General features: G+C 36.6%; 1 protein-coding gene across 6 annotated transcripts in view; it reads left to right on the top strand.

Moving 5' to 3' along the window:
* Nucleotides 1-15,176, top strand: part of DCDC1 (doublecortin domain containing 1) — a 477,553-nt gene that overhangs the window by 262,757 nt on the left and 199,620 nt on the right. For all 6 annotated transcript variants that reach the window (XM_070767614.1, XM_070767612.1, XM_070767611.1 and 3 more), the window contains 2 exons: nt 9,434-9,550; nt 12,189-12,307. In XM_070767614.1, coding sequence (XP_070623715.1) covers nt 9,434-9,550; nt 12,189-12,307 — 236 coding nt within the window. The remainder of the gene's footprint in view (nt 1-9,433; nt 9,551-12,188; nt 12,308-15,176) is intronic.

Here is a 15,176-nt window from a genome sequence, read left to right as displayed (position 1 = left end):
CAACACCCACAAAAAAACCCAAAAAAGTCCTAGATATATTTTTATTATTTTTACGATCATTCTTTCTTTTTTTTTTTAATTAAAAAAAATTTTTTTAAGTCCTCTATTGTTCCTTTAATTTTCACTTTTATAACCTATTACTTTGCAAAATAAAAAGACCCTATTTTTTTCTTCTTCAGCAAACTTCATATATATATATTTTATAATTTTTTGACCTTGTTTTTTTTTTTGGTTTTGTTTTTGTTTTTTTCTTCTTTTCTTTAACATTGTATTTTTGAAATTCCAAACTCTACTCTAGATTTTTAATTTTCACTTTTTGGTATATGTTATCAATTTTGTACCTATAGTTTTTTTTTATATAATTTCTGTGACTTTTTTTTTTTCTTCTTCTCTGTTTCTTTCTCTTCTTCTTCTATATAACATTGTATATCTGAAATTCCAAACTTTACTCTAGATTTTTAATTTATGCTTTTTGGTATTTGATATCAATTTTGTACCTGTATTTTCTTTATAATTTTTGTGACATTGTTCGTATTTGTTTGTTTGTTTTCTCTCTTTATTTTTCTTCTTCTTTTTTTTTTTCTTAACATTGTATTTTTGAAATTCCAAACTCTACTCTAGATTTTTAATTTTTGCTTTCTGGTATTAGTTATCAATTTTGTACCTGTACTTTCTTTATAATTTTCGCGACCTTGTTTGTTTTTGTTTGTTCGTTTTTTCTCTCTTTCTTTTCCTTCTTCTTTTCTTTAACATCGTATTTTTGAAATTCCAAACTCTACTCTAGATTTTTAATTTTTGCTTTTATGTATTTGTTACCAATTTTGTACCTTTAAGGACCCAATCTTCAGGACCCATTTTTCATTAGGGAGTGAGATTACTGGCTTGACTGCTCTCTTTCCCTTTGGACTCTCCTTTTTCTCCACCAGGTCGCCTGTGTCTCCTCCCTAACCCCTCTCTACTCTACCCAACTCTGTGAATTTCTGTGTGTTCCAGACGGTGGGGAACACTTAGGGAACTGATTACTGGCTGGATCTGTCTCCCTCCTTTTCATTCCCCCCTTTTATCCTTCTGGCCACCTCTGTTACCTTCCTCCTTCTTCTCTTCTCTGTATAACCCCGTGAACATCTCTGAGTGGTCCAGTTGTGGAGTGCACATAAGGAAGTGACTACTGGCTAGCCTACTCTCTCCACTATTGATTCACCTCATCTCATTTGGGTCACCTCTAACTCCCTCCTCCCTCTTCTCTTCTCCATGTAACCCTGTGAACCTCTCTGAGTGACCCTCACTGTAGAGAAACTTTTCATCTTTAATGTAGATGTTTTATCAATGGTGCTGTATAGAAGGAGAAGTTTTGAAACTACTGTAAAAATAAGACAGATAACTGGAAGCAGGAGACTTAAGTCCAAACCCTGACTCCAGGGAACTCCTGACTCCAAGGAACATTAATTGACAGGAGCTCATCAATTGCCTCCATACCGACACTGAAACCAAGCACCACACAAGGGCCAATAAGTTCCAGGGCAAGACATACCAAGCAAATTCTCCAGCAACAAAGGAACACAGCCCTGAGCTTCAAGATACAGGCTGCCCAAAGTCACCCCAAAACTATAGACATCTCATAACTCATTACTGGACATTTCATTGCACTCCAGAGAGAAGAAATACAGCTCCACCCACCAGAACACCGACACAAGCTTCCCTAACCAGGAAACCTTGACAAGCCACCTGTACAAACCCACACACAGTGAGGAAACGCCACAATAAAGAGAACTCCACAAACTGCCAGAATACAGAAAGGACACCCCAAACTCAGCAATTTAAACAAGATGAAGAGACAGAGGAATACTCAGCAGATAAAGGAACAGGATAAATGCCCACCAAACCAAACCAAAGAGGAAGAGATAGGGAATCTACCTGATAAAGAATTCCAAATAATGATAGTGAAATTGATCCAAAATCTTGAAACTAAAATGGAATCACAGATAAATAGCCTGGAGACAAGGATTGAGAAGATGCAAGAAAGGTTTAACAAGGACCTAGAAGAAATAAAAAAGAGTCAATATATAATGAATAATGCAATAAGTGAAATTAAAAACACTCTGGAGGCAACAAATAGTAGAATAACAGAGGCAGAAGACAGGATTAGTGAATTAGAAGATAGAATGGTAGAAATAAATGAATCAGAGAGGAAAAAAGAAAAACAAATTAAAAGAAATGAGGACAATCTCAGAGACCTCCAGGACAATATTAAACGCTACAACATTCGAATCATAGGGGTTCCAGAAGAAGAAGACAAAAAGAAAGACCATGAGAAAATACTTGAGGAGATAATAGTGGAAAACTTCCCTAAAATGGGGAAGGAAATAATCACCCAAGTCCAAGAAACCCAGAGAGTCCCAAACAGGATAAACCCAAGGAGAAACACCCCAAGACACATATTAATCAAATTAACAAAGATCAAACACAAAGAACAAATATTAAAAGCAGCAAGGGAAAAACAACAAATAACACACAAGGGAATTCCCATAAGGATAACAGCTGATCTTTCTATAGAAACTCTTCAAACCAGGAGGGAATGGCAAGACATACTTAAAATGATGAAAGAAAATAACCTACAGCCCAGATTATTGTACCCAGCAAGGATCTCATTCAAGTATGAAGGAGAAATCAAAAGCTTTTCAGACAAGCAAAAGCTGAGAGAATTCTGCACCACCAAACCAGCTCTCCAACAAATACTAAAGGATATTCTCTAGACAGGAAACACAAAAACGGTGTATAAACTCGAACCCAAAACAATAAAGTAAATGGCAACGGGATCATACTTATCAGTAACTACCTTAAACGTAAATGGGTTGAATGCCCCAACCAAAAGACAAAGACTGGCTGAATGGATACAAAAACAAGACCCCTACATATGCTGTCTACAAGAGACCCACCTCAAAACAGGGGACACATACAGACTGAAAGTGAAGGGCTGGAAAAAGATTTTCCGTGCAAATAGGGACCAAAAGAAAGCAGGAGTAGCAATACTCATATCAGATAAAATAGACTTTAAAACAAAGGCTGTGAAAAGAGACAAAGAAGGTCACTACATAATGATCAAAGGATCAATCCAAGAAGAAGATATAACAATTATAAATATATATGCACCCAACACAGGAGCACCACAGTACGTAAGACAAATGCTAACAAGTATGAAAGGAGAAATTAACAATAACACAATAATAGTGGGAGACTTTAATACCCCACTTACACCTATGGATAGATCAACTAAACAGAAAATTAACAAGGAAACACAAACTTTAAACGATACAATAGACCAGTTAGACCTAATTGATATCTATAGGACATTTCATCCCAAAACAATGAATTTCACCTTTTTCTCAAGCGCACATGGAACCTTCTCCAGGATAGATCACATCCTGGGCCATAAAGCTAGCCTTGGTAAATTCAAAAAAATAGAAATCATTCCAAGCATTTTTTTCTGACCACAATGCAGTAAGATTAGATCTCAATTACAGGAGAAAAACTATTAAAAATTCCAATATATGGAGGCTGAACAACACACTGCTGAATAACCAACAAATCACAGAAGAAATCAAAAAAGAAATCAAAATTTGCATAGAAACGAATGAAAATGAAAACACAACAACCCAAAACCTGTGGGACACAGTAAAAGCAGTCCTAAGGGGAAAGTTCATAGCAATACAGGCACACCTCAAGAAACAAGAAAAAAGTCAAATAAATAACCTAACTCTACACCTAAAGCAACTAGAAAAGGAAGAAATGAAGAACCCCAGGGTTACTAGAAGGAAAGAAATCTTAAAAATTAGAGCAGAAATAAATGCAAAAGAAACAAAAGAGACCATAGCAAAAATCAACAAAACCAAAAGCTGGTTCTTTGAAAGGATAAATAAAATTGACAAACCATTAGCCAGACTCATCATGAAACAAAGGGAGAAAAGTCAAATCAACAAAATTAGAAACGAAAATGGAGAGATCACAACAGACAACACAGAAATACAAAGGATCATAAGAGACTACTATCAACAATTATATGCCAATAAAATGGACAACGTGGAAGAAATGGACAAATTCTTAGAAAAGTACAACTTTCCAAAACTGGACCAGGAAGAAATAGAAAATCTTAACAGACCCATTACAAGCATGGAAATTGAAACTGTAATCAGAAATCTTCCAGCAAACAAAAGCCCCGGTCCAGACGGCTTCACAGCTGAATTCTACCAAAAATTTAGAGAAGAGCTAACACCTATCCTGCTCAAACTCTTCCAGAAAATTGCAGAGGAAGGTAAACTTCCAAACTCATTCTATGAGGCCACCATCACCCTAATACCAAAACCTGACAAAGATGCCACAAAAAAAGAAAATTACAGGCCAATATCACTGATGAACATAGATGCAAAAATCCTTAACAAAATTCTAGCAATCAGAATCCAACAACACATTAAAAAGATCATACACCATGATCAAGTGGGCTTTATCCCAGGGATGCAAGGATTCTTCAATATCCACAAATCAATCAATGTAATACACCACATTAACAAATTAAAAAATAAAAACCATATGATTATCTCAATAGATGCAGAGAAAGCCTTTGACAAAATTCAACATCCATTTATGATAAAAACTCTCTAGAAAGCAGGAATAGAAGGAACATACCTCAACATAATAAAAGCTATATATGACAAACCCACAGCAAACATCATCCTCAATGGTGAAAAATTGGAAGCATTTCCTCTAAAGTCAGGAACAAGACAAGGGTGCCCACTTTCACCATTACTATTCAACATAGTTTTGGAAGTTTTGGCCACAGCAATCAGAGCAGAAAAAGAAATAAAAGGAATCCAAAATGGAAAAGAAGAAGTAAAACTCTCACTATTTGCAGATGACATGATCCTCTACATAGAAAACCCTAAAGATTCCACCAGAAAATTACTAGAAATAATCAATGACTATAGTAAAGTTGCAGGATATAAAATCAACACACAGAAATCCCTTGCATTCCTATACACTAATAATGAGAAAACAGAGAAATTAAGGAAACAATTCCATTCACCATTGCAACGGAAAGAATAAAATACTTAGGAATATATCTACCTAAAGAAACTAAAGACCTATATATAGAAAACTATAAAACACTGGTGAAAGAAATCAAAGAGGACACTAATAGATGGAGAAATATACCATGTTCTTGGATTGGAAGAATCAATATAGTGAAAATGAGTATACTACCCAAAGCAATTTATAGATTCAACACAATCCCTATCAAGCTACCAACAGTATTCTTCACAGAGCTAGAACAAATAACTTCACAATTTGTATGGAAATACAAAAAACCTCGAATAGCCAAAGCGATCTTGAGAAAGAAGAATGGAACTGGAGGAATCAACCTACCTGACTTCAGGCTCTACTACAAAGCCACAGTTATCAAGACAGTATGGTACTGGCACAAAGACAGAAATATTGATCAATGGAGTAAAATAGAAAGCCCAGAGATAAATCCACGCACATATGGACACCTTATCTTTGACAAAGGAGGCAAGAATATACAATGGATTAAAGACAATCTCTTTAACAAGTGGTGCTGGGAAATCTGGTCAACCACTTGTAAAAGAATGAAACTGGACCACTTTCTAACACCATACACAAAAATAAACTCAAAATGGATTAAAGATCTAAACATAAGACCAGAAACTATATAACTCCTAGAGGAGAACATAGGCAAAACACTCTCCGACATAAATCACAGCAGGATCCTCTATGACCCACCTCCCAGAATATTGGAAATAAAAGCAAAAATAAACAAATGGGACCTAATTAACCTTAAAAGCTTCTGTACATCAAAGGAAACTATTAGCAAGGTGAAAAGACAGCCTTCAGAATGGGAGAAAATAATAGCAAATGAAGCAACCGACAAACAACTAATCTCAAAAATATACAAGCAACTCCTACAGCTCAACTCCAGAAAAATAAACGACCTAATCAAAAAATGGCCTAAAGAACTAAATAGACATTTCTCCAAAGAAGACATACAGATGGCTAACAAACACATGAAAAGATGCTCAACATCACTCATTATCAGAGAAATGCAAATCAAAACCACTATGAGGTACCATTTCACACCAGTCAGAATGGCTGCGATCCAAAAGTCTACAAATAATAAATGCTGGAGAGGGTGTGGAGAAAAGGGAACCCTCTTACACTGTTGGTGGGAATGCAAACCAGTACAGCCACTATGGAGAACAGTGTGGAGATTCCTTAAAAAACTGGAAATAGAACTGCCTTATGATCCAGCAATCCCACTGCTGGGCATACACACTGAGGAAACCAGAAGGGAAAGAGACACGTGTACCCCAATGTTCATCGCAGCACTGTTTATAATAGCCAAGACATGGAAGCAACCTAGATGCCCATCAGCAGATGAATGGATAAGAAAGCTATGGTACATATACACAATGGAGTGTTACTCAGCCATTAAAAAGAATACATTTGAATCAGTTCTAATGAGGTGGATGAAACTGGAGCCTATTATACAGAGTGAAGTAAGCCAGAAGGAAAAACATAAATACAGTATACTAACGCATATATATGGAATTTAGAAAGATGGTAACAATAACCCGGTGTACGAGACAGCAAAAGAGACACTGTGATGTATAGAACAGTCTTATGGACTCTTTGGGAGAGGGAGAGGGTGGGAAGATTTGGGAGAATGGCAATGAAACATGTAAAATATCATGTAGGAAATGAGTTGCCAGTCCAGGTTTGATGCACGATGCTGGATGCTTGGGGCTGGTGCACTAGGACGGCCCAGAGGGATGGTATGGGGAGGGAGGAGGGAGGAGGGTTCGGGATGGGGAACACATGTATACCTGTGGCGGATTCATTTTGATATTTGGCAAAACTAATACAATTATGTAAAGTTTAAAAATAAAATTAGAAAAAAAAAAGAGGAAATAAAGAGCTTCTAACTAAAAGTGAAAGAGGAGAATGAAAAAGCTAATTTAAAACTCAACATTCAAAAAACTAAGATCATGGCCTTTGGTCCCATCACTTCATGGAAAATAGATAGGGAAACAAACTTTATTTTCTTGGGCTCCAAAATCACTGCAGATGGTGACTCAGCCATGTAATTAAAAGATGCTTGCTCCTTGGAAGAAAAGCTATGACTAACCTAGACAGCATATTAAAAAGCAGAGACATACTGTATTGGTGTTTTTCTTTCTGGCTTACTTCACTCTGTATAATAGGCTCCAGTTTCATCCACCTCATTAGAACTGATTCAAATGTATTCTTTTCAATGTCCAGGTTCGATGCACGATACTGGATGCTTGGGGCTGGTGCACTGGGACGACCCAGAGGGATGGTACGGGGAGGAAGGAGGGAGGAGGGTTCAGGATGGGGAACATGTGTATACCTGTGGTGGATTTATGTTGATATATGGCAAAACCAATACAATATTGTAAAGTTAAAAAATAAAATAAAATAAATAACAACAACAACAACAAAAAAGCAGAGACATTACTTTGCTGACAAAGGTCCATATAATCAAAGCTATGGTTTTTCCAGTAGTCATATATGGATATGAGAGTTGGACCATGAAGAAGACTGAGCACCAAATAATTGATGTTTTTGAACTGTGGTGTTGGAGAAGACTCCTGAGAGTTTTTTGGACTGCAAGGAGATCAGACCAGTCAATCCTAAAGAAAATCAGTCCTGAATATTCATTGAATGGGCTAATGCTGAAGCTGAAGCTCCAGTACTTTGGCCACCTGATGTGATGAACTGACTCATCGGAAAAGACCCTGATGCTGGGAAAGATTGAAGGCAGGAGGAGAAGGGGACAACAGAGGATGAGATGGTTGCATGGCATCAGTGACTCAATGGACATGAGTTTGAGCAAGCTCCGGGAGATGGTGAAAGACAGGAAAACCTGGCGTGCTGCAGTCTGTGGGATCGCACAGAGACAAACAGGACTGAGTGACTGAACAACAGCAGCAACAAATATGAAGAAGTAGAATTGTGACAGATGACACGAATGACTGTTCATTTAAACTGATAATCAAGTCTAAGTGAGAAATGTTAGAAGGTGCACAATACTTTTGGTGTTTGTCATCTTATAAACACATGGGACACAGAGGCAGTGTCTCCCCAGTTGACCCTCTCCCATCCGTTCCGGCAACAATCACTGAAATCTCAACATGCTAATCGCTTCCGTCGTGTTTGTCTCTTTTCGACTCCATGGACTGTAGCCCACCAGGCTTCCATGTCCATGGGATTCTCTAGGCAAAAATACTGGAGTGGATTGCCACTTCCTTCTGCAGGGATCTTCCCAAGCCAGGGATCTAATCCACATCTCTTACGTCTCCTGCATTGGCAGGCGGGTTCTTTATCACTAGCGCTGCTCCTATCCCTTAATTCTTAAGAAGTTGCACAAACTCTCAACTGTTCTTGCCTTTGATCTCTTCTTATTGCAATCCATTATGTTTGCATTTGCCAGATCAACCTTTGTAAAATCTTCTGTTATAGTCACTCCTCCTAAAAAACCCCACTGACAGTTAGTTCCATAGCATTACACTTGACCCCTTCTAAGTTTGGCCAAATTTAACTTTTGAGTCTTCCGTTAAATCCTAAGATATTGATTATACTAATTGCTTTTGCTTGGAATGCTTTTTTTCCTTCATTATTCTTGTCAAACTGCTTCCATCCTTCAAGACCTGGTCCAGATGTTACCTCTTTCAAGATGTTTCACTTTTTCTTGCTCCTGTAGAAATGAGGCTACCGTTCTTTGCATCCTATGCTGCTGCTAAGTCGCTTCAGTCGTGTCCGACTCTGTGCGACCCCATAGACGGCAGCCCATCAGGCTCCGCCGTCCCTGGGATTCTCAAGGCAAGAACACTGGAGTGGGTTGCCATTTCCTTCTCCAGTGCATGAAAGTGAAAAGTGAAAGTGAAGTCACTCATTCGTGTCTGATTCCTAGCGACCCCATGGACTGCAGCCTACCAGGCTCCTCTATCCATGGGATTTTCCAGGCTAGAGTACTGGAGTGGGGTGCCATTGCCTTCTCCGTTGCATCCTATAGCAGTTTTTAATCATCCAAATGGAGCTTAACATGAAATTGTGCACGTGTGTGCATGTGTGCCCGTGTGTGTGTTATTGCCTCTATGTATGTAAATTTATTTAGGGCAGGAAAACACTTTATAATATTCCATATCACACAGTCCACGGCCTTTTGTATCAGAGCTGGTGTTCAACAAATATTAATTTAATTGAGTAAGTGGGATTGGGCAGTACTGTTTCAAAAGAGACCTTCTCAATGACGAACATGTTCAAGATTAATCTATTTTGGGTAACTGTGCTGAGGAAGTTTGACTTTCAGCTATAAGTTAAAAACCTGTTTCTTTTCATGGTATAGGTGGATCCCAATATTGTCCTTCATGCCTCTGTTTCCGTCATAAAGTGGAGTTTCTCAAGCAGTAAAGAGAGCAGTGGGAGCCAGATAAGGCCATCAACCCTATGGCTGATCACAAAGGTATCCACGAATGTCTGCTCTCTCTTGTCACTTCCTGGGCTCACAGGCTCACTTTGCTGCTCCATTTCCTGACACTCTCCCTCATGTAAACTTGCAACTGAAAGCGCTGCAGTTGTTGACTGCTGTGAATCTGTGATCTCCTCTTTGTCTAGTGGAGAGGACGCTGACGTGAACGTTCAACTCACTTTTAGATGGGCTGAGTAGGTAGTACTCCAGAATGTTATTTAAACTAGCTTAGAGCTTTGCTATAGTCCACAGACTCACCATTTTCAGGAGATTTGTCTGAATATCATTTGCTTCCACTCCTTAGTCTTTATTGTTGAGGGTCACAGAGCCTGGTGAATCAGTACAATCTAGTGATAGAGTAAGACCATACTCTAGTTTTAGTTTTAATTTTAAAACTCTTAGTTTTAAAAGAAATCGCTGAGTATAAAATGTGAACAATGCCTAACACAAAACCTGTGTCTTGGCATTATTTTTTTAAACTTTATTTTTACATTATTGAATCAGATTTAAGTTGAGAATATATAATTGCTCTCCCCTTCCCTTTTACTATTGAAATACATTTTATGATCGCCACCAAATATTCATGACTGGAAAGAGATGATGCAGCTTGTTTCTACCCTTGTCCTGCCTCCCTTTGTCTCCTCCCTGTAGACTATTTTTGCTTCTTCCTAGCAGTTCCATGGAGAAGGAAATGGCAACCCACTCCAGTACTCTTGCCTGGAGAATTCCATGGACTGAGGAGCCTGGTGGGCTACAGTCCATGGAGTCGCAAAGAGTAAGACACGACTGAGCGACTTCTCTTTCAATGAGTGCAGAGTCACTCAGGCAAGTATGTTGCTACTTAGTTTAGGGGGTAGGAGAGATTGAAATTATTTTGTCAAATGAAATTTTGAATTACTCTTAACTATTAATTTTGCTTTTCAGAGAGCTAAAACCAAAAATTAGAGTGAGACACAAAGATACTAAAAAATATTATCCACTTCATTGACAAAGGCAGAATGAGATTATATATTTCTTAAATCTGCTTCCAACCTGGAGACTTTCTTAACTACTAGTCCTTTTTATTAATATGTTGTATTTTATTTCTGATCTAGAAATAATATTGCCATTTTGTTAAAATATGTTAAACATTGTATACACATTTATTATCTCATTTAATCTCATAAAAATTATGCAAATTTTCATTATACAGCTGAAAAACTGAGGCCAGTAGGTGATAGAGGAAAGATTCTTGGTCTGTCTATCTTCAAAACTTATGCCATTTTACTGCATTTCAATATAAAATACTTCTCTATATCTGACCAATTTTTGAGCATGGATGGAAATATTTTAGTTTTAGCACGATCACTGAATACCAGTGTGACCTCAAGTAAGTCACATACCATATCTGGGCTTTAGTCTTCTGGTAACAGAGTTGGACCAGTTGGATTCTGTGGCATCTGTTTCTAGAATTTCATGATATCAAAAATCTTGTACTTATCTAAAAATTTTCCTGAAAGAATTTAAATGCTTGCTGCAAAGAGTATGAGTTTTGGAGTTAGACAGGTCAGAATTAGAATCATTTCTGTGACCTTGGGAAAGTTACTTAGTTGCACTGACCCACAGTTTTCTTATATATAAAACGACGTTAGTCCCATTTGTCTAGCACAGTGGCTATGGCGATTGAGAAAATACGTTTGAAGTTGAAGCATACTATCTGGTATACAGAAAGTGCTTAAAAGTGATTCTTTTTCCTGACCCCAAGGAGTTCCCTTTCTCTATAGACAAACATGTTCAAATGAGGATTCCATTCAGTGCTAATTAGAACAAAAATGTACAAAAATACTTTTTTTCCCTAAGTCATTGTGTAGTTTTTTCTCACACAACAAAACCATGAGAAATAAAAGTTGCATGTTAAAAGGAAAATAATTTTGAAAATCTTCTGAGATTTAAAGTTCTATCCTTTTTTTTCCCCAAAATAAATTAGTTTACCTGTTAAAACAGAGAAGTTTCTATGCCATAAATCCTCAATATGTGTAAATAAATTCCTCAATGGCTGTCACTTATTTAAAATGTGTCGATTTACTAAGTAAGAAAATTGTTGAATGTTCATTCAAGCAATGTTCTCAATCAACTTCCTTATCAGAGAATCGTAACATTTAAAATGAAAGTAGTTCATAAACCACCTTAAAATGTTTAACCCATGGTACTTAGAGCCAGAATAAAACTTTAAATTGGTACCAGAGGTTAAGGATTTGTTTCAGTCTTTTCAGTTCACTGCCTTTATTTATTTATTTTTTCTGTGCATACATATTTCTAGTAAGCTCTGTAGTTATAACTATAACAAGTGACACGTAATGGACCCCAAATCACTACACTGTGAAATATGCACAGAAAAAAAGGATAAATGAAGATATCAAGGTCTGTTTTATTTTGCACTGAACTGTAAAATGCCACCCTTGTCCAACAGAAGATCACTGATTCCGAGCAGGGCTCACTGACTGCTAAGTTGTGGGTAGTGTTTCACTTTCGGCAACTGTTAATATCCGAGTTTATCCAGGCATAATGACCTCACTATTTGTGACACATTGTTGAATTTTCTGGTTCTTTTAACTTATTTAGACCTTTCTCCCCCCTCTCTATTCATTGGAAGACTGGAATGATCCTGAGCCAAGCAGTAACTCAAAGCTGTCTAGCTATTGGTCATCCAATCAGAGTCAAGGCTACTGACGGAACATCACTACAAGGATACAAATTAGTCCTACAGAAAAGGTAATGTTTATGAGCTATGTACCTGAAAACAAGAAATGTTAATTTCAAGATTCCTGAGCAGTCAAATTATCATGCTTCCTGGCTTAGATGGAATATTCACTATGTTTTAAATTTGTGTTCAAAATATCAATATTAATTTTTCTAAAATAAGCTTGAAAACACATGCCACTTAATTAGATAGTGTGTCTTAGATATTTTTTAGAACTGAAAAGTTGCCTTCAGTATATATCTGTTGTAGACAAGCTGCTGCTTTACTCTGTAATTATTGGAACTCATTTCTTTGTATCCATTTTGGTTATTAATTTAAGAATTTAATGTGTTATGTGTATTCCTAATCTTTTGTCCATCTTCTGAATATGAAATATTGAACAATGAAGGAAAAATCAAGGAGACAAAAAAAATTCTGGCTAGTAAGGCTCCAAAAGTGTCATTTTTATTTGTTTTTTCCGATTTGGAGGATAAAATTAAAAATAGATTTAGAAGAAAAAATTAGCAGTAAGGAAGAAAGGTGATTTATCTCCAACCACTTGGAAATCTTGTTTCCTAAATCTGTTTTCTATTTCATTTGTCTTTTGATTTTACCTAGTGTTGATAAAAACAAGTCCTATTGTATTGCAAGACTTAGAAAGCTATTAGCCAACTACTCTGGCTGGATAGACAATTAGGATGTGCTTAGGGCTAAAGCCAGAACTAGGGCATTTAGGCACCAGAGAAAGTTTGGCTCAGCCACAAATATAGAAGGGGAATTTTCTCTAACATGCAAAGCATACTGTCCAACAAGTATTAGAATATTACACAGTGGTTAAAAAACATGATCTACAGAGTCAGATTTCAAGGTATAAATCCTAGCTGTAACACTTACTCTAACAACAACAAAAACAAATTCTGAGCCAGACACTATTTTAATTCATTTATGCTGTATTTTTACATTTAAACTTAACAACACTTGATAAGGCAGGTAGCATGACTATCCTTACAGCTGGGAGATTGAAATACAGAGTTTAATCACTTACTCAAGGTCATATCTAAGTGATTGGGAAGGAATGCAAAGTCAACCAACTATAATCTATAACTCACTCTTAGCCACAAACTATATAGTCTGTAGGTCAAAATCCAATCATACAATTGCCAGTGAGTGCCAAGTGTGGTACTTGGCACTCACTGTACCAAGATACCTCAGAGAATGAGTAGGGTACAGTAATTGAAACACCCAAGCAGAAGGAAGAGAGGGACAGTAGTTTGCTATCACACAAACTGGCCAGTGTGGGTAGAGTCCTAAGCACATAGTTCCCAAGGAGAAGCAAACAAACCCAAAGCAAGTCCCAGGTTGATATGGTGCTATACATGGAGTAGCTAACAAGTTTTCTGGGGCAGAATCAATGCTGTAAACTGGAAACTCACAAAGCATCAAGTTGCAATAATAACAAGTGCAAACCATGGGACATGGAGCCAGAGATGCTTCAGCTCACTTAGTCCAGGGTTATAATAAAGAGAAGAATCAGTCAATTGTAACTGACCTAGAAATGATACAGATTATAGAATTAATACACAGGTCATTAAAACAGTTGTTATCATTGTATTCCATATATTCAGGTAGCTAGAGGAAAGACTGAACATGTTAATAGAGACACAGAACATATAAAAAGACTCAAATCAAATTTCTAGGTATGAAAACTTCAATGTATGACTTGAAAAATATGCTAAATTTGTCTAATAGCAGATTAGACAAATTTAGGAATTTGTCTAATTCCTCAATTTCTTGCAAATTGTGGAAGAAAATTTTAGTGAACTTAGATACCAAAAGAAACTATTCATAGTGAAAACCAGAGAGGAAAAAATACGGATTGAAGAAAAATGAACAGAGCACTGTTGGTTGTGAAAAGCTTCAGATGGCCCAATCTCAGAATAATTAGAGTCTCTGAAGGGAATAAGCAGGGGACAGAAAAATATTGGAAAAAATGATGTCTTCTAAAAATATAGGACAAAAAATTTCAAAATTTTGTGAAAACTACAACCCACACATCCAAAAAGTTCAACAGATTTTAAGCATAAGAAACACTAAGAAAAGAAACCAAGAAAAATCATAATCAAATTCCTTAAAATTAGTGATAAAGGGAAAAATCTTAAGAGTACACAGAAAAGGCATATTACGTACAAAAGGAATAAAGATAAGAATGACAGCAGATTTCTTGTTGGTAACAATAAGAGTGAGAAGACAGTGGAAGAATATCTTTAAAAGCTTAAAGAACAAAACAACCAACCTATCAATATAGAAATCATTTCCCAATGAAATTATTAATATTTTTTAAATATTAAGGCAAAATAAAAATTCAGATATTAGTCAGAAACTGAAAGAATTTATCACCAGCAGACCTAGAGAACAAACATTGTTTAAAGAATTCCTTCAAGCAGAAGAATATTGGTATCAGATGAAAATGAAGAGCACTGGGAATAGTAACCACACAGACAATATAAAGATCTCATTTCTTATTTAAGTCTCTTTAAAATATAATTTTTTGTTTACAGCAAAAAATAATATATTATGGAGAGAAAAATATGTAGATGCAAAATATATGAAGTTAATGGTACAAATACCAATAGGAAAAATGGAAGAAAGATTCTCATACTGTATTTCTCAAGTGGTATGATATCCAGTGGCTCAGCAGTAAGAAGCCACCTGTAATGCAGGAGATGCAGGTTCAATCTCTGGGTCAGGAAGATCCTCTGGAAAAAGAAATGGCAACCCACTCCAATATTCTTGCCTGAGAAATCCCATGGACAGAGGAACCTGGCAGGCTACAGTCCATGGATCACAAAAGAGTCAGATATGACTTAGCAACTAAATAACAACAATGATATCAACTGAAAG

Source organism: Bos indicus, chromosome 15, assembly GCF_029378745.1.
Source record: "Bos indicus isolate NIAB-ARS_2022 breed Sahiwal x Tharparkar chromosome 15, NIAB-ARS_B.indTharparkar_mat_pri_1.0, whole genome shotgun sequence".
NCBI lineage: Eukaryota > Metazoa > Chordata > Mammalia > Artiodactyla > Bovidae > Bos > Bos indicus.
This window is presented reverse-complemented; position numbering and strand designations above follow the sequence as displayed.